Genomic DNA, 18707 nt, shown 5'->3' on the forward strand with positions numbered 1-18707 from the left:
GAGGCAAAAGAATCAGGAGTTCAAGGTCATACTTGGCTATATAGTTTCAGTCCAGCCTAGGCTGTGTCATGTGACTCAGTCTCCTTAAAAAAAATGTAGGGGAAGGGAAGCTGGGAGGTAGTTGGTAAAGTGCTTGTCCATAAGCATGGGGTCCTGACTTTGATCCCCAGAACCCACATTTAAAAAGGCAGACATAGTAATACAGGATTGCAATCCCAGTGCTAAGGGAGGGAAGCAGGCAAGTCCTGGGGGTGGCTGACCAGCCAGCCTGGCCTAATCAGCAAGTCCCAAGTGCCACCGAGAGACTGCCTCAGAAAACAGGGTGGGTAGCCCCTGAGAAATGACAACCTACAGGCTCCCCTGCATGCTCATACACATGCGAGCATGCGCTCTCACCCATGAACTCAGGAGACATGGGGAGGGAGATTTCACAGCCTTCCTCTGAAACTGGAGCGGAGGCCAGGGCTGCAGCGGCATGTGAACTCATTAACCCACCAACCCAACCCCCACAGTCCTCTAGCCCCTCCCAGGCAAAGAGACCAAAGAGCAACAGGAAAAAAAGGATGGTGAACCAGCACTGAGGGTGAGGACACCAGGCTCCCCAGCACCCCGTGAGCATCGGGTAACTGGCAGTCTGTCCCCATAGAGTCCACTGCTGACGGACCGACCAGCAGTCCATTACAATGACACATTTACTCCTGAGCTAATTGCTTGTTTATATAAGTGATAACTGTCCGGTTAGGGCCCTTCAAAGACTGGGCAGAGCCGGACAGGACAATAAACAGAGCGAGTGTTTACCATCTAGGTGCTGCTGGAAGGCTTAGGCCCCTCCTACGCACCATGAGGTGTGTATTTATTATTTGCTTAGTCACCTGTGGTTATCTTTTATATTTCAAGATGAAATCTACATACGAAAAGAAGTCTGAGCAAGACTCGGCCCACACCTGTTATTCCAGCATGCAGGAGGCAGAGCCAGAAAGTAGGGGGAGTCAAGGTCAACCTTGACTCCACAGGGAGTCCCAGGCCAGTGTCAGCTACGAGAGACCCTTTCTCAAAAAAAGAATTCTCAAAGTCCAGGCATGGTGACACATGCTTTAATCCCAGAATACACTCCCATACAAAAAAAAAAAAAAAAAATTTTTTTTTGAGACAGGGTTTCTCTGAGTAGCTTTGGAGCTTGTCCTAGAACTTGCTCTGTAGACCAGGTTGGCCTCGAACTCACAAAGATCCACCTGCCTCTGCCTCCCAGTGCTGGGTTTAAAGGCCTGCGCCACCACAGTCCGGCCAAAATAAATTTTTTTAAATATTTGTTTGTTTTTTCTAGACAGGTTTTCTCTATGTAGCTTTGCGCCTTTCCTGGAACTCACTTGGTAGCCCAGGCTGGCCTCAAACTCACAGAGATCCCCCTGGCTCTGTCTCCCGAGTGCTGGGATTAAAGGTGTGCGCCACCACCGCTACCTGGCTAAAAAAATGTTTGAACAGTCTTCTTGGGATAGTTTTACCCAGCAGCTTCAGTGGCTCTCCTTTACTTCATGTAAGACACTCACCCTTGGGCAAGTTCCTCCCTCTGTTTCTCCTGAATCCCAAATACAGCCTGCTGGTCCTGCTCAGGTATTCCGTGTGCCCTTCCCACACCTGCCTGTCAAGGTGACCCCTACCCCAGCTCAAATCCCACCTGCTCCAGGACACCACCTGTGAGACCACAGCCCACAGCTGGCTTTTCTTCCTCAGAAGGCCTAGTGCAGGAATTTCGTTCTGTATAAGTCACTTGGTACTTAGATGTAGGTGTTCCCAGGCCTCCGGAAGCAAAAGGAATAGGTAACATGTTCCCATTTTGTTCCCTTTTCCCACAGGAAGAGGCTGCAGCTCACCCAGGCACAGGAAGCAGGAACTCACCTAAAGTCACATGAGTCCATAGCCAGGTCTCCCCCACACATGGCCAATCCTACCAGCCTCAAAGGGGAGCCTGTCCTGTCCCGCTGCCCAGCAGTGACTCAGGCGAACTCACTGTGTCTCATCATCCTTGTGACGGTTACCTTGCCTCTCTCCACGTTCACTATTCCTCCTCCTTCTTGAGACGGGGTCTGGTTTTGTTTTTGTTTTATGATTTTAGTTTTTATTTATGTGTGCGTGGGTATGTGCCCATGAATGCAGCCCCTACAGAGGATCCCCTGGAATTGGGGTTACAGGTTGTTGTGAGCTGCCCAGCATAGGTGTTAGGAACTGAATTCGGAAGAGCAGCAAGCTTTCTTAACCACTGAGCCATCTCTAGTCCCTGAGACAGGCTCTCTCTAGGTAGTTTAGGCAAGCTTCAAGCTCCTGGCTCAAATGATCCTTCAGCCTCAGTTTCCTCAGGAGGTAGGATGATGGAGTCAATCAACACATCAGGCCAGCCCCCAACACATCAGGCCAGCCCTCAACACATCATCAGGCTAGCCCCTAACACATCAGGCCAGCCCCCAACACATCATCAGGCTAGCCCCCAATATATCAGGCTAGCCCCCAACACATCAGGCTAGCCCCTGGTGGGTTTATTGTTTGTTTTTTTCTTTGGTTTTCAGAGGCAGAGTCTCACGAAGTAGGCCAGGCTGATGGTGGACTCACAATGCTCCTGCCTCAGCCTCTCAAGTGCTGGGATGTAGGCTATCCAACACACCCCGCTCTTCTCTTTCCTCTAACTCACCTACTTGCTGCTAGTGTGTTTCCATATTTGAACTTAGACACCCCTTCTTATTTAAAAACAAGTTCTGGGCCAAGCATAGTTGGTCACACCTGAAACCCTAGCACTGTAGAAGCTGAGGTAGGATAAAGAACTTGGATTTGAGGAGGGTGTGGTGGCGTACACCTTTAGTCCCAGCACTCAGGAGACAGAGCCAGGCGGATCTCTGTGAGTTTGAGGCCAGCCTGATCTACAGAGTGAGATCCAGGACAGGAACCAAAACTACACAGAGAAACCCTGTCTCGAAAAATCAAAAAAAAAAAAAAAAAAGAATGTGGATTTGAGACCAGTTGGGGTACGTAGTGAGTTCCAGTCCAGCCTGGGGTACAGAATGAGACTCCCTTCTCAAAAATAAGGGCAACGGTACACAAACCAGAAAACTGGCAAAACCAAGCTCTGGAATCTTAGTCCCGTGTTTTTGTTGTTGTTGTTTTGAGATAGGACTTCAAGTAGTCCAGGCTGGCCTCGAACTCACAGAGATCTGCCTGTCTCTGTCTCCCAAGTGCTGGGATTAAAGGCATGCGCCCGGCTTCCTATCTGTTTTTGTTTTGAGACAGGGCCTCCCGTAGTTTCTATTGCTGTGTTAAACACCATGACTAAAAGCAATTTGAGGAGAAAAGGATTTGTTTCAGTTTGCAGCTCACAGTCCATCATGAAGGGAAGCCAGGACAGGCGCTCAAAGCAGGAGCTGAAGCAGAAGCTGTGGAGGAACACTGCTGACGGGCTAGCTCCCCGTGGCTTGCTCGGCTTGCTTTCTTACACAGCCCAGGACCCTGTCGGGGCTGACACCACCACTGCGGGCTGGACCCTCTCACATGAATCAACCATCAAGAGAGTGCCCCACAGGCTTCCTGGTGGACGCTTTCTCAATCGAGAGCCCCTCCTCAGGTGACTCTAGCCCTGTCAACTTGACAGAGAAGCTAACCAGCACACCTAAGCTGACCTTGAACTCCTGGCCTTCCTGCCTGGCCTCCCAGGTTCAGGATTCATGGAAGGTCCCAGGTGCTGTGATCTCCGTCACACATCCCCTTGCCTGGCTTCATGAAAGGCTTTTTAAAATGCTTTTTTTGTTGTTGTTGTTTTGTTTTGTTTGTGACTGAGTCTCTTTCTGCCTGGAACTTAGAATCCTCTAGCCTCAGTCTACCAAGTGGTGGAATTCCAGGTATGCACCACCATCGCCACACAGACTCCTGGTCTTAAACCTTTCTCCAAGAGCTCTGCCAGAGAAGTAATGGAGCCACCTTGAACTGCTATTTGAACTCTGTGAAAACAAACTTTGTTTGTTTGTTTTTTGTTTTTTGTTTTTTGTTTTTTGTTTTTCGAGACAGGGTTTCTCTGTGTAGTTTTTGGTGCCTCTCCTGGATCTCACTCTGTAGACCAGGCTGGCCTCGAACTCACAGAGATCCACCTGCCTCTGCCTCCCGAGTGCTGGGGTTAAAGGCGTGCGCCACTGCTGGCTGGCTGAACCCTGTGCTTTTGAAACGGTTATCTGCCAGGCCAAGCAAGCATCCTCACTGCTCAGTTCTTTCCATTTGGGTTCGGTCTGGGGTTCGGGGGTTGTTTTTGTTGAGTTCCTTCTGATGATTGGACTCCAAACACAACCCTGTCAGTGGCTTTGTTCTGATCTAGAAGCTGCCGGAAGGAAGGCAGGACACAAGATCTGGCCAAGCCTGGCACACGTGTTGACCTGACAAGGCACGTCCTGGGTTTTCCCGCTGGGGATGTGCACAGTCCAGGGCTCCTGCGCACAGCAAGCACTTCCTTCCGCTTTCCTCCGAACCCTGGCCCGTGTTTATTAACAGCCTCCCTCCCGCTGGTCCAGTCAGTGTGGTCTGCTGTCCTGGAGTCAGGAAACAGCATGTCATCCTCGGCTCTCTGTGGAGGTTCCCGGTTCCTGAAGACAGGAGGGTCCTCAGACCAAACTATAAAACAGTCAGGGGCTTTTTCTTAAACAAGCTCTGGTCCAGGATTTTCTTTTCCTTTTTGAGACACAGTTTAATCTGTAGTCTAGGCTGGCCTGGAACATGCCATACACCCTGGGCTAACCTTGAACTCTTGACAATTCTCCTGCTTCATGCTCCTGAGTGCCAGGATTACCGATGTGAGCCACCTTTTCCACAATCCACCTCTCTCCTGCCCCCCTTTCTCCCTCCCCCATGCTCCCCTCTTCATCACATGATTATTTCTTATGTCCTTGAGAGTTACTGAAAACTTACTGTCTTTTTTTTTTTTTTTTTGATTTTTGAGACAGGGTTTCTCTGTGCAGTTTTGGTGCCTGTCCTGAACTTTTAATCCCTAGTGCTGGGATAAAAGGCGCGTACCACCACCGTCCGGTACCTTATTGAGAAACTTTTAACATTTCTTTCTTTTCTAATGGGTCCTAGTCAGTTTAAATTCCTTTCATGGACTTGGCTGGCCCACACTCCAGGACTTTTGGTGACATCACCCATAAGGGTACTCAGGAGACAAAGGCAGGAAAATCATTGCAAGTTTGAGACCAGCCACGGCTACGTGGGGAGTGTGGCTAGCCTGGTGGCAGTGGCACACGCCTTTAGTCCCAGCACTCAGGAAGCAGAGCCAGGTGGATCTCTGTGAGTTCCAGGCCAGCCTGGGCTACAAAGCGAGTTCCAGGACAGCCAGGACTGTTTCACAGAGAAACCCTGTCTTGAAAACAAACCCAAACCAAACCCAAACCTTTGACCCCCATATGCATATGTCCACACAAGCCCACACATGAATATGTACATACACACAATAAAATAATAAAACAAGTAATAAATTTAAAAAAAATCCCTGCACGGGGCTGGAATACAGCTCAATGATGGAGTGATTGTCTACCGTGACCTGGGCACTGGGTTCTAATCCTAGTGTGGTGGCTTGAATGAGAACAGCCCCCATAGGCTCATGTATTGGAATGTTTGGTTCCTAGCTGGTAGACTATTTAGGAAGAATTAGGGGGTGTGGCCTCTTTGAGGAATTATGTCACTGGGGTTGGACTTTGAGGTTTCCAAAGCCCACACCAGACCCAATCACACTCTCTTTTGGCCTCCATCTTGTGGATAAGATGTAAACTTCAGCTACCACTTCAGCACAATGCCTGCCTGCTGCCTGCTGCCTGCTGCCTGCCTACCTGCTCCCGGCCATGATTACCGTGGACTCCCCCTCTGAAATTGTAAGTAAGCAAGCCCCCAATGCTCTCTTTTATAAGCTGCCTTGGTCATGGTGTCTTTTCACAGCAATAGAACAATAACTAAGACACCTAGCATTGCAAAAAACAATCAAATAAAACAATAAACCTTATGACTATATTCCCAGAACTCATGAGACTGGGGCAGGAGGATTGACAGAAGTTCAAGGCCAATTTGGTTTACATAATGAGTTCCAGAACAACAGACTGGTCTAAAGACCAAGACTCTGACCAGACAGTGGTGGCACACACCTTTAATCCCAGCACTCAGGAGGCAGAAGCAGGTGGATCTCTGAGTTTGAGGCCAGCCTGGTCTACAGATTGAGTTCCAGAACAGCCAAGGTACATAGAGAACCCTGTTTCGAAAAACAAACAATCAAATAAATAAATAAATAGAAATAAGTGAATCAGTATCTGGTCATAACGGACACACCTGCAATCCTAGCACTTGGAAGGTAGAAGTAGGAGGATCAGAAGTTCAAATACACCCTCAGCTACATAGCAAAGTTCAAAGCAGGCCTAGATAACATAAGAAACTGTCTTAAAATAAATCAACTAAACCAGGTGATGGTGATGTACGCCTTTAATTCCAGCACTCAGGAGGCAGAGGCAGGTGGGTCTCTGTGAGTTCGAGGCCAGCCTGGTCTACAAAGTGAGTTCCAGGACAGTCAGGGCTGTTGCACAGAGAAACCCTGTCTCAAACACCCCGCCCAAAGAAAAGTAAGTTAACTAGCTACCTAGCTAACTAACTAGCTAATAATAAACTCCCAGATTCAGAGATAAGCAAACAATCTTGAGTTTACACCGTTGCCCAATAGCCCAGTTGTCTGTGAAATCAGTGACATATTTTGCTCATGTTCCCACACCCTTTCCTCCTTCACTTCAGAGAAGTCATGTGACTCTTCTGGACAGAACAGAGTATTCTGTATCTGAACTGATTGAAAGCTTCTTAGGCTTTTGTGGTCTGTGGAGCAACTGCTTGACTCAGCCTTAGCACCAAGGAATGGGAGAGGGGGAGGGATGACAAACACAGAGGGCCAGCCCTGTGTCAATAAAACTTTATTTACAAAAACAGGCCCCAGGGCTTTAGCTTGCCAGCTTGGAAGCTGCCACATAAATGAAAAGAGTCCACAGTCTGGAAAATGATGTCACTGCCCTGAGGGTAATTTTTCTTGACCCACTGACCTTAGCATGGGTGAGAAGCAAAACTGTTCGACTGAGTTACCGCAACCTAGCTTAGTCTAACCTGGTGAGCCTGAGGATTCCTGGGGACAGTCTGACAACACTGGCGCTTTTTCCACAAAGGGAGGACCACCCCTCCACACCCAGAGCAGGTGCTTGCCAGCCCTGGCCTCTCCCAGCTCAGTCCTCCAGCGCCCCACCTTCCCAACACACGCTTCAGATGGGTCTTTTTGAGCACCAGCCCCACTTGGGCTTGTTTGTCTGTTTATGTGCGGACTGGGGCTCAAACCCAGGGCCTCATGCTTGCATCTTAAGTTCTTACCAACTGAGCCATCGCCACAGCCCCCACTTTGGCTTTGTTTGTTTGTTTGTTTGTTTTTCGAGACAGGGTTTCTCTGTGTAGCTTTGCGCCTTTCCTGGAACTCACTCTGTAGCCCAGGCTGGCCTCGAACTCACAGAGATCCGCCTGACTCTGCCTCCCGAGCGCTGGGATTAAAGGCGTGCGCCACCTCCGCCCGACCACTTTAGATTTTGTTTTCAATTTTTGTGCAAGTGTGTACTGTGCCCTCTCACACCCCCACCTCACCCACCACGCACCCTCCCTCTCTTCTCTCCCCTCCACCCCTCCTGTCACCTCCTTGGTCCCTGGATAATTGCACTTCTGCCTCCATTTATACATGTATGATGTTGTGCACTACACAACAATCCAGGAACCACAAATAAGAGGCAACACACAGTACTTGTCCTGAAATTGACTTGCTTTACTTATGATTATGTCCAGTTTCCTGCAAGTGATATAACTTGGTTCTTCTTTATGGCTGACAGAAACTCCACTGTGCAGAGACTGGAGACATGATGGCTCAGAGGTTAAGAGCTCTTGTTTCTCTTTCAGGGGACCTAGGTTGGATTCTCAGCACCCACATGGTGGCTCACAGCAGCCTGTATCTCTAGTTTCATGGGATCCAATGCCCTCTTCCGACCTCTGTGGGCAGCGGGCACACACGTGGTGCACAGGCATGTGGGGAAACATTCATACACATGGAAAATAAGTATAAAAATATTTAATTCCACTGTACATGTATAGCACATCTTCCTTCGCCTTTCCTTGGCTGTCGACACCAAGATTGGGTCTGTGACCCAGCTGTTGTGAATAGTGCTGCAGTCAACATGGATGTGCAAGTGTCTGTGATGTGTTGATTTGGAGTCCTTCCAGTATTACCCAGGAGTGGTAGAGCTGGGTCTCCTTGGGTATTTGAGAAGGGGTCTTGCTGTGTATCCTTGGCTAGCCTCTAAATTCATAGTGGTCCTCCTGCCTCGGACCCTTGAGTACTGGGATTACAGGTGTACTTCACCACGCTCAGCTCCTAAATGGACCTTGCTTTGGTTTGTACTGTTCCTTCTTACAACCCAATTTCGGTTCCTTTATTTACCCAATCTATCTCCGTTTCATGCTCTGATGAGCCTCCGCAGACTATTTCCTTATGATTTATAATTGCTAGCTTGATAAGAATTGCCTCATGGAGTCATGAAAAAGATTAAAGGCCAGCTGGTTCAGAACCCCACATGGTTCAGGGGTCTCCACTAAGCTCACCCACCAGGGTAGATGAGGGAGGAACTGAGTCTCATAGGCAGTTCCTATGGTGGGCAGACCAAACTCACTGTTGTTTCTGGAAGGTAGGCATATGTGATCAAGAATTGAGAAATGGAGAGTGATTGATGGGGATCTGAGCATCAAGACTGTCGAGTTAAGCTGGGTATGAATTTGGGAAGGGTCATTTCCGGGGACTGCAAAGGTGCCCCCTTTAGACTTCTTCAGCTGTGTTCAGTACAAAAGTACAAGCGTGACTGTACAGTTCCTTACAGTGTGTCAGTGTGTGTCAGTGTGTCAGTGTGTGTGTGTGTGTGTGTGTGTGGCAGTGTGTGCGTGTGTGCGTGTGTGTGTGTGCGTGTGTGTGTGTGCACGCGCGTGTGTGTGCGCGCACACGTGTGTGTGTGTGTCGGTGTGTGTGTGTGTGTGGCAGTGTGTGCGTGTGTGCGTGTGTGTGTGCGTGTGTGTGTGCACGTGTGTGTGTGTGTGTGCACACGTGTGTGTGTGTGTCAGTGTGTGTGTGTCAGTGTGTGTGTCAGTGTGTGTGTGTCAGTGTGTGTGTGTGTGTCAGTGTGTGTGTGTGTGTGTGTGTGTGTGTGTGTGCGCGCCCATGCTTTGGGTCTTTGTTTCTTGTATACATTTCTCTATTAAATGAGAAGATTCAGGAAAGAGCTAGTAGCGGGCTGTTTTGCAGTCTGTTCTCAGCAGACAGATGTTCTCATTGGGGAGCTGAGCTGGAATGACTCGCTCCAGGCCTCTCCATTCCTTTCCTAAGGAGAGTCTGGCGCCTGAGCAGGAAGCTAGAGTCCTGCCGGAGAAGGAGGAGACTGCCCCAGAGGCTGTTCCTCCACACTCCTCTGCCTCCTTTCCCCTGTGGACTAAGACACACCTAGCAACCAGAGGTGGGGCCATCTTATCACCTGGCCGCCAGGTACGGCACACAGTGTCCAGACCACAGTGCTGCTTTGGGGAAATGCCTTTAACTAGGCCGGGAGTGGTCTGGCCTTTGTCCTTTTGTGAGGCATGTGACAGTTTGTGGAAAACATAATCTGGTATAAACCAGCATGGACTCATCACGGGGGATTAGCCTTGGTTTTCCTGTCTCCAATAACACAGAAGAAAGGTGTTTCCTATCTTGTCAGTACTATCAAGCGAGATTCCAACAGGCTTGAGAGTAGAATGTGATATTTAAGAGCATGCACATAGTGAGTCTACGTACTGAGTTCCAGGACAGCCGAGGCTATGTCGGGAGCACAGCCTCTGGTTGTAGACAGCAGTGTGTGGACTCAGCTTTGCCCTTTAAGTCAATAAGTTCCAGGCCAAGCAGAGCTTGGAAGACCCTGTCTTTGGGGGAAAAAAAAATGTTGGGAGGTATTAGAGGAAGGCGCAGGCAGAAGAGGGAGGGGAGAGGAGGGGAGGGAAGAGGGAAGGAGAGTGGGAAGGAAAGGAACTTCCGGGTGCACCCAACCTTGATCCTGTTCCCTGGGAAGGAGGGGGTGCTGCCTGACCTTGGAGGGTTCTGGGTGTTCTTCAAGCTTTAGGCTTATTAAGTATCCAGCACCCTCAAACCTGGAGCTGTTTGGGTCCAGGGCATAAGAGGTAAAAAGGAGGAAGAGCCTGGAATGCCGCTGTGGGCTTCTAATCCCACCCAGCACTTGCATCTGATGTTCAAGGAAAGTTTTGGTTACCTCGTGAGTTCAAGGCCAGCCTGGGCTACAGGAAGACTGTCTCAAAAAACAAAGTAGAAAAACAAATAAAAAAAAGAGATGGAAAGGAAGAAAAAAAAAAGAATAGCCAGGAACTTGAGGGTGCCAGCTCTCTACCATTTGCTATCATTACCTAAAACAGCTGGTGCCCTCTTGCCCCTCAGGACCCACTAACTGGCTAGCCTCCCCAGTAAACACCTCAGAGCCTCTGAAAACACTTGCTTAGAAGAGACCCGCTTGAGCTCCACTGAAGTGAAAACTGGTAGGAAAGGAGGCATGGGGCGTGGCACCGCTTGTTACTGTGTGATGATGTTAGGCAGAATCCTTTCCTCCCCTGTCCCTTAGCTGCCTCACCCAGGACATGTGATCGATCCCTGGTGGTCCCCAGATGAAAATGAGAGGTGCCTAGCTCTCTGGAAGTGCTTAGCCCAGGGCTAAGGAGTGTTAAGGTCCAGCGACCGACCGTGAGCCTGCTTTGGGGCTTGCTCACAGTCATGTTGTTTGTTATACATGCACCACACAGGGAAATACAGACCCAGATTGTTTCTCTTTCTCAGTTGCTGCATCATCGCTAGCTCTGCAGCCCTGCCATTGATGCAACAAGGGTTTGTTCTCTCTGAGGCTACCACTGTGTTTCATTTGTTATTAATGGGCATGTTTTTATGGCAGTGTTTCACTGGCCTTGTATTGTCCTCTCAGATTAAGATAATAACACCTTCAGTTAATAATACCTTGCATTTGATTTGCTTTCATCTCAAGAGCTCAAAGTCCTCTGCAAACATGACCTCATTCATTCCTCCCTGGTCCAGGGAGCTGGGCACTCCTTCCGCTCCCAGCCACTCATCTTCAACCAGATTCAGAAGCCTAAGTATTGATTAAGGCTTCCGTACACATCACAGGCACAGCTCTGCAGCTCTTCCGTCTCCTCCTGGGATGACCTTTGCCCACAGAAGATCCTCTGAGCCCCAGTCCCTCTGCCATGCCCATCCCAGCTGTCCACAACTGTGTCCTGCAAAGGGAAAACATTAGACAATCCTTAAAGATAAGTTGCCTTGATGTCCAAGAAATAACAGATTTGGCAGCTTCCAACTTTTACCTTCCTTGAGAGTTGGATTTGAATTCTCTACATAGCCCAGGCTAGCCTCCAACTCCTGATCCTCCTGACTCAGCCTCCCTAATGCTGGAATTACAAGCCTTTATACACCACCATGGTGGGCGTGAGAACTTTTTAATTAAGACCTGGAAGCTCTAGGCACGTTCTCTTAAAATGTCTGTACCCAAGCTAGACCTTGCTACTCACCACCCTGACACGTTTGACACCTGTATGTACTTGTGAAAACCCGGAGCCCACAATGACAGTGCTTCCTTGTTCTGGGGCAGCTCTTGGCCTGTGATCCCTGGCAGTGCAGGCTGCTGGCTGTTCCCTCTTATTTCCACCTTGCAATTACCTGGGAGCTAAGAGCTGGAAGCTGTACAGGTGCCGCCCAGCCTGTGTATACACATCTCTGCATTCAACCAAACTGTGTTAAAAAATATTCCGACAGAAAATTGTGTCCGTGCAGACTTTTTTCCTCTTTAAAGCATGTACACACTTTTCTTCTTATTTTATTGAGCAACACAGTATAACTATTTTAGTAGTGTTTATATTCTGTTATTACAGGGTGTTTTAGAAAGTATTTTAAATGTATGGGAGGCTGTGTAGGGGTTATGTTCAAATGCTATGCTATGTCACGCTATGCTATATAGAAGGAGTCGAGCGTCCACAGATTTTGTTAGCTCTAGGGACCCTGAAACATGGATGTGGAGGGAAAACTGTACTTCCCAACCACACTCATGGCTTCAGCCCATGGGAATTTTGGGGTGTCCAAGAATAATTATAGTATTTCCATCCCCTCAAAACAAACAAACAAACAAATCGGCGGAGAAATGAAAGGAAATGAACTCATTCTAGTGCCCCAAGCGGTTTTGCTGTGTTCTTGTGGTCCTGGGGAGACAGCCCGGGCTTCCTGCCTGCTAGATGCGCTCTCCACCCCCACCTCCCACCACCCTGCTTCACTCCTAGCTCTACTGTCTTCGTACGCAAACATCGCCGTAACCTCATCCTTCTGTACGGTCTTTTCAAAAATGGTCAGGCTCCTTCACAGGGAAAACTGAGTCCTTTATGTAAAACAAAGATAGGGCTGACAAGTGATTCGGTGAGAACTTGCTCTCAAGCCTGTCGGCCTGAGTTTGATTTTTCAGACCCACACCATGGAAAGAGAGAGCCAACTCCCATGCACCTGCCTCCCACAGCTAGGTAAACAGAAACAGAGCTTGCTTTCTTCTTATTGTCTTTCTGTTCTGCACACCACTAACTAGTTAAAATGTACTCTGTAATTAGTTCTGATGGAAAAACAGTGTAAGTCTTCCTGAACCAGAAACCCTAACAGTAAATCCCTAGTCCAGTCCTCCAGAGCCGGAAGGGAAGCGTTCCAGGCCCCCTCCCTACAGTACAGAACCAGAGATGTGGGAGGCTTGTACTTTACAATGTGTACTATAAGCCAAGTTCATCATCCCATGTACCTTAAGTCATCTTTAGGTCACTTTAATACCCAATACAATGTAAATTCTATACAAATATATATACCGATACACTGTTGATCAGGGAATAAAAAATGACAAGGGAAAGAAGTCTTCACACTGAAACCAGATACATTCTTTTTAAGCACTGGGGTTTTTTTTGTTTTGTTTGTTTGTCTGTTTTGTTGTTGTTGTTGTTGTTGTTGTTGTTGTTGTTGTTGTTTTCGAGATAGGGTTTCTCTGTGAAACAGCCCTGGCTGGCCTGGAACTCACTTTGTAGACCAGGCTGGCCTCACTGAGATCTGTGTGCTTCTGCCTCCCAAGTGCTGGGATTAATGGTGTGGGGCCACCGCCATCCGGCAAAGCACTGGGTTTTTAAACCCTGAGATCGACTCATACAAAGCATGCCCAGCTCCGTTCTTTCTTTGGTGGTGGTGGTGGTGTGTGGTCTGGTGTGTGTGTGTGTGTGTGTGTGTGTGTTTGGCTTTTTTGAGATAGAGTTTCTCTATGTAGCCTTGGCTGTCCTTGAACTCACTGTATAGGCAAGGCTGGTTGGTCTCAAGAGAGACGCCTGCCTCTCCCAATGAGTGCTGAGTGCTGGAACTAAAAGCTTGCATTATCACGCCTGGCTCTTCTGTTGGTGGTGGTGTTTTTGTTTTGTGTTGTTTTTTTCCTTTTTTGGAATTGAACCCAGGACCTCACGCTGTGGGTTGTGTTTCAAAAGTTCTCTCTTTTTTTTTTTTAAGTGAGACTATTTAGAAGCTATTTAAAATTTAAATACTCTTGGGAGTCTTGAGAGTCGAGTAGCTGCAAGGGTTCTGTGTGTTTTCTATTTTGATCATTCTGTTTCTCGAGATGACCACATCTTTCAGAGGAAATGAGTCAAAGCCACTCAGTCTTGCTTTTCCAGCTGAGCATGTTCAGTTTCAATGAAGTAATGAATGAACTTGGCCAGCACCACCCCCACGCCTACAACAGCAAACACAGGGGACCTCCACCAATCAGCGCGCACTCGAGGTTTTCGAGTTGGGTTCAAACAGGCCTACGGTAGGCCAATCAGCGCTCCAGGCCCCGCCCCCCGACGTCGGTCGCAGCCAACCACCAACCCGGAGGAGCCAAAACACGGAGGCCGGCCAATGCCAGGGCGCCCCCGCGGCGCCGGCTCCGCCAATGGGCGCGGCCGAGCGAGAAGAGAAACAGAGCGGCCGGGCCCGCCGCAGGATTCGAATCGAACGTCCGTGTGGGAGCCGGCGGCCGGTCGGGCGGCGCGCGGGCCAATCAGCGGCGGCGGCTCGCGGCCCCCGAACGTTGGGCCCGACGGCCCCGCCCCGCGCTGTTGTTTGCGGCGTCGGCGCGGCCGCGCGAGCTGGACCACAACATTCGCCGGGCGGCGGCGGCGGCGGCGGCGGCGGCGGCGGCGGCGGCGGAGCTGCGAGCGCGAGCCCGGGGCGGCCGCCCAGCGCCATGTCGGTGAACACGGACGAGCTGCGGCACCAGGTCATGATCAACCAGTTCGTGCTGGCCGCGGGCTGCGCGGCCGACCAGGCGCAGCAGCTGCTGCAGGCGGCGCACTGGCAGTTCGAGGTGAGCGCGGGGCCCGGGCCGAGCGGGGGTGGGGGGTGGTCGGGGTGTGCGGGGCGCGCGTGGGCCGCGGCGGGGAGGCCGGGGCGGCCAGGCCTCGCTCACGCCGCCGCGTCCCGTGTTTGTCCGCAGACCGCCCTGAGCACGTTCTTCCAAGAAAGCAACATTCCCAACAGCCACCACCACCCGCAGATGGTAAGTGACCCTCGGGGCCGCGGCGGGGGCGCCCGGTGCGGCAGGTCGCTGTCAGCGCCCCGGTGACAGCCATGTTGCCGGGGAGCGGCGCGCCGCGAATGTAAACAAAGAGCCAAAATGTCTTCCAGGAAAGAGCGCTCCCAGGCCGGCGCTGGCTCGCCCAACTTTGGGACCCGCCTCCAGGCTCCTGGATCTGGGCCTGAGGCCCTGCGCCGGGCGCCGTGCCCTGGGCCTAGGGGCCCTGGTGTTGGGGAGGTGGGGGTGGAGGGGAGGAGAAATGGCCCCCGGTACAAGCAGGGACTTGAGAGTCTGGTGGCCGAGGATGGGGAAGGGATTCGATGGTAACCAGACCTCTGGGGAGCCCAGGGGCGGGCGACTGGAGTAGGGATTTGTGGGTTGATGCAGTGCGCGCATATGTGCGCGCGCGCACACACAAGCACACGCACACACGCGCACACACACATACACACACACACACCCCACCTCCAGTGCTGCAGGAAGCAGGGAAAGCATAGATCCACCCTGGCTCCGGAAAGCCCAGCTCTGCTCACAAAGGTGGGATGGCCCTTCCAGAGCTTTGGGGGAACATAACCCTGTGTGGAGTTTATATACCCAAAATACGGTCAAGACTTTATTTTAATCTCCGTATGTTAAGAGACAAACAGTCCAGGAAACAGAAGTGCTTCAAACCTGGATTTGTCCTCTCCTTCCAACTTGGCTCCAGGCTAAAGCCTTTGCCCTTCTGGTCAGTGGGTACTCTGCTTTCTGGAGGCCCAGGCCATCACTTCTCCACTCGAATCCCTAGTTATCTATTAGCTCTGAACACCTCGGAGGGCCTGATCCCAGTGGAGGGGTGGTAAAACATTATTCCGGAGAAGATTTGCTGTTGGACATTTTTGGCATTAAGTGCCCTCTTGTCCCTGGCTCTCCCCAGGGGACAGACTGCACATGGATCCTCTGCTGTGTCTTGTTCTTTTGGTACTGTTTTCTTCCAGTCAGCGATGCCGGGAAAGGAGAGTTGTCTGCCTTGGTTTAAGCTAGCTTTTAGCATTTGAAGTTAGATGGGAAAATGAATGATGCTGAGGCATCCCTTTTAGGAGGGAGTCATCTCCAAGACCCCTCTCCTGCATCCAGCCATACAGACTTTTAGCTTCCTGGATCTGGGAATACTGTCTCCATTCCTATTCACAATTACCTTCCTGCCACAAGACCACTCAGAAAAGCACAGCCATGCTTAGGGGCCTAGAACAAGGAAGCTACCAGGCCCCAGCTTGAACTGGAGTCCTGTTTGGTTCCTTTCCCCCTCCCCCACCTCTGCAGATTCGTGTGTGTGTGTGTGTGTGTGTGTGTGTGTGTGTGTGTGTGTGTGAGAGAGAGAGAGAGAGAGAGAGAGAGAGAGAGAGAGAGAGAGAGAGAGAGAGATCCCCTTTGGAAGCTTCTTTTGGGGAGATGGCTGGTTTTGTAACACAGACATTATAATCAGTGCATCAATCAGGGACACACGCTGTTGGGTGCTTCAACCACGCAGTAGGAAACACCAGCCCTGTGCTGGAAGTCAGTACTGTTTTTGAGACAAAATAGTTAGAAAACTTAATAAAAACATTGGAACCTAGCATTTGGGAGATTAAAGCAGGAGGATTGCTGTGAACTCTAGGTCAGCCTGGGCTATCTAGCAAGATCCTATCTCAGATAAACAAAATCTTTGAAGGTCAGTCACCACAAAGTGGCCATAACTGGTAAAGGATTGTCCTGCATCTTGCAGGCCGCAGTTGGAGGAAGCATTATAAATGATAAGGGTCCCCAGTTGTTTGAGGGGGAGAGGCAAGGAGGGCATTTGTAGGGGGGAAGCAAGAGGACCCTGGCCATGCTAGGGACACAGAATTACTTGAGATTCCAGGAGGGGCTTTAGAAAATGTAGTTCAAAACCCTCCCTGCTTTTTACCAAAGCAGAGAGGCCCAGGGATGTCTGAGCTCACTCGGGCCAATGGGCACAGGCCTAGTCAACCTTCCAAGCTGCTCTCCAGAGCAGGTTGACTGTTGAAAAGACCTGGCCTCTGGCTTGGTGGACTGGGGAAGTCAGTCACGATGCTGTGATGCAACAGGGCCTCCACCCGCAACCCCCATTCACTGTTTCCTGCTGCGGAGAAGTCATGGGGGGTGGGCAGGGAGTCCTGATGGGAGGAGGCAAGTGTCTGGGTGGGGCTAGACCTGGCTGAGGCCTTTGGCCTTCCCTGTGGGGCCTTGGAGCAAACAATGGTCCAAGGCCCCTAGGAGCTGATGTGGCACAGCCTCAATGAACAGGATGAGGTGGGGTCCTTGCCTCACTCAGTCTCTGGCTTTGCTTTAACTAGAGTGATAAAATTCTAGCATCCTGTTGTGTGTCTCACCACCCCCATCCCCAGTGCCCTGTGCCTTGGGGAGGAGCCAGTGGTGCTAAAATTAGGAGAAGCTAAAAGGACTCCCTGGCCTCCTGAGAAAGGGAGAAGAGGCTTTGAGGTCAGAATCAGCTCATGTAGGTCTTGGGCTCAGACCCACCTGTTCCCAGTCCATGGGCTGGGCACTGGCACTTGTCGTCCGTCCCCCCCCACCCCCCAAGGAGTGTACTGCTGGCATCTGGGGCTGGCATGGCCGACTGCGTGTTTGTGCTGGGAGCCCAGACCCGGATGGACTTAACCCTGAATGCAGAGTGCAGCTGGGCAGAGGCCTTTAGCACCTGGACCTGCACACCTGGGACCCTGCAGTCTTGTCTGGCAGTTTGCGTCTGCTTTGGGTGCATGTTCTGTCGTGACTTAACCCTTGGGTCTCGGTTTGCTCATTTGTAATGCACAAAGAAGAATTGAGCTAACCAGATCTACTTGTAGGAAATATGAGTGGAGGGGGCCAGAGTCCAAGACCTGTTGGCTGAACATGGAGAATGAATGGGAACCCCAAGAAAGTGCAGCTGTTAAGGGCAGGAGACCCTCCACCTGGCCTGCTCCATGGTGCCTAACACCCTGGGGGCATCTGAGGGTGGACTGTGGAGGAAGCCAGCTGGCTCCCCTAGCTAGGAAAGGAGCTGGGCAGTGGTGTCCTGGGCTGCTCCTTGTCCTTTCGCGTCGACACCTTAGCTTTGAGTTGGAATTAACCATTGACATCTCATGCCCCTTGGTGCTGTTTCCAAGACCTGAGCAACACCCTTGGATTTTGCTCTCCCTTGTTCTTCCTTGGCTCTGGGGGAGACGGGTGGTCTGTTGAAGTTGCCTGTGGGCTGGAGGCACTGGACCCTGCAGGCAGCCCTCACCCACACCTTTTTTTTTTCTCCCCACAGATGTGTACTCCCAGCAACACCCCTGCCACACCACCTAACTTCCCTGATGCGCTAGCCATGTTCTCCAAGCTTCGAGCCTCTGAGGGCCTGCAGAACAGCAACAGCCCCATGACAGCTGTGGCTTGCTCCCCTCCTGCAAACTTCAGCCCCTTCTGGGCCGCATCCCCACCCAGCCACCAGACGCCCTGGATCCCGCCCTCTTCCCCCAACTCCTTCCATCGTCTCCACTGCCCACAGCCCACGTGGCCCCCTGGAGCGTCCCAGGGGGGCGCCCAGCAGAAAGCCGTGACAGCAATGGATGGCCAGAGATGAGACTGGATGGCACTGGGCTGGAGCAGGGGGCAGTCCAGGGTTGTGGGGGACACAGAGGAGGGCTGGGGAGGGGGGACACAAGAGGGCGGGGGATTTCTTGAAGATCGCACTGGAAGATTTTATAAGAATTTTTGTGGGGTGGGTGGGACAGTAACCATCCTGAGCCACTTGGGTTCTTCAGGAGTTGCTCTTTGGGAAAGGTTTTTTCCTCTTTTTAATATATAACTATAATATATATGAATATAAATTTAATGTATGTGAGAGTGGGGCCGGCACACTGGGGTGCTGGGGTCAGGAGGGAAGGGCCTCATATCCTCTGCCCATTTGGGGGAGAGCAAAGGGGTGCTCATAGATGAAGCGAGCTTGCAGCC

The 18707-nt window shown here is 50.9% G+C and overlaps 1 protein-coding gene across 1 annotated transcript; it reads left to right on the forward strand.

Annotated features, from left to right (window-relative positions):
* The first annotated feature begins 14167 nt into the window (after positions 1 to 14167).
* Positions 14168 to 18412, forward strand: Ubald2 (UBA like domain containing 2). The gene is made up of 3 exons (XM_076543781.1): positions 14168 to 14525; positions 14655 to 14717; positions 18025 to 18412. The coding sequence occupies exons 1-3, from the start codon at positions 14406 to 14408 to the stop codon at positions 18334 to 18336; spliced, it is 495 nt and encodes a 164-aa protein (XP_076399896.1). The 5' UTR covers positions 14168 to 14405; the 3' UTR covers positions 18337 to 18412.
* The last annotated feature ends 295 nt before the right edge of the window (positions 18413 to 18707 follow it).

The sequence above is a fragment of the Peromyscus maniculatus genome, chromosome 8 (genome assembly GCF_049852395.1).
Source record: "Peromyscus maniculatus bairdii isolate BWxNUB_F1_BW_parent chromosome 8, HU_Pman_BW_mat_3.1, whole genome shotgun sequence".
In the NCBI taxonomy this organism is placed as follows: Eukaryota; Metazoa; Chordata; class Mammalia; order Rodentia; family Cricetidae; genus Peromyscus; species Peromyscus maniculatus.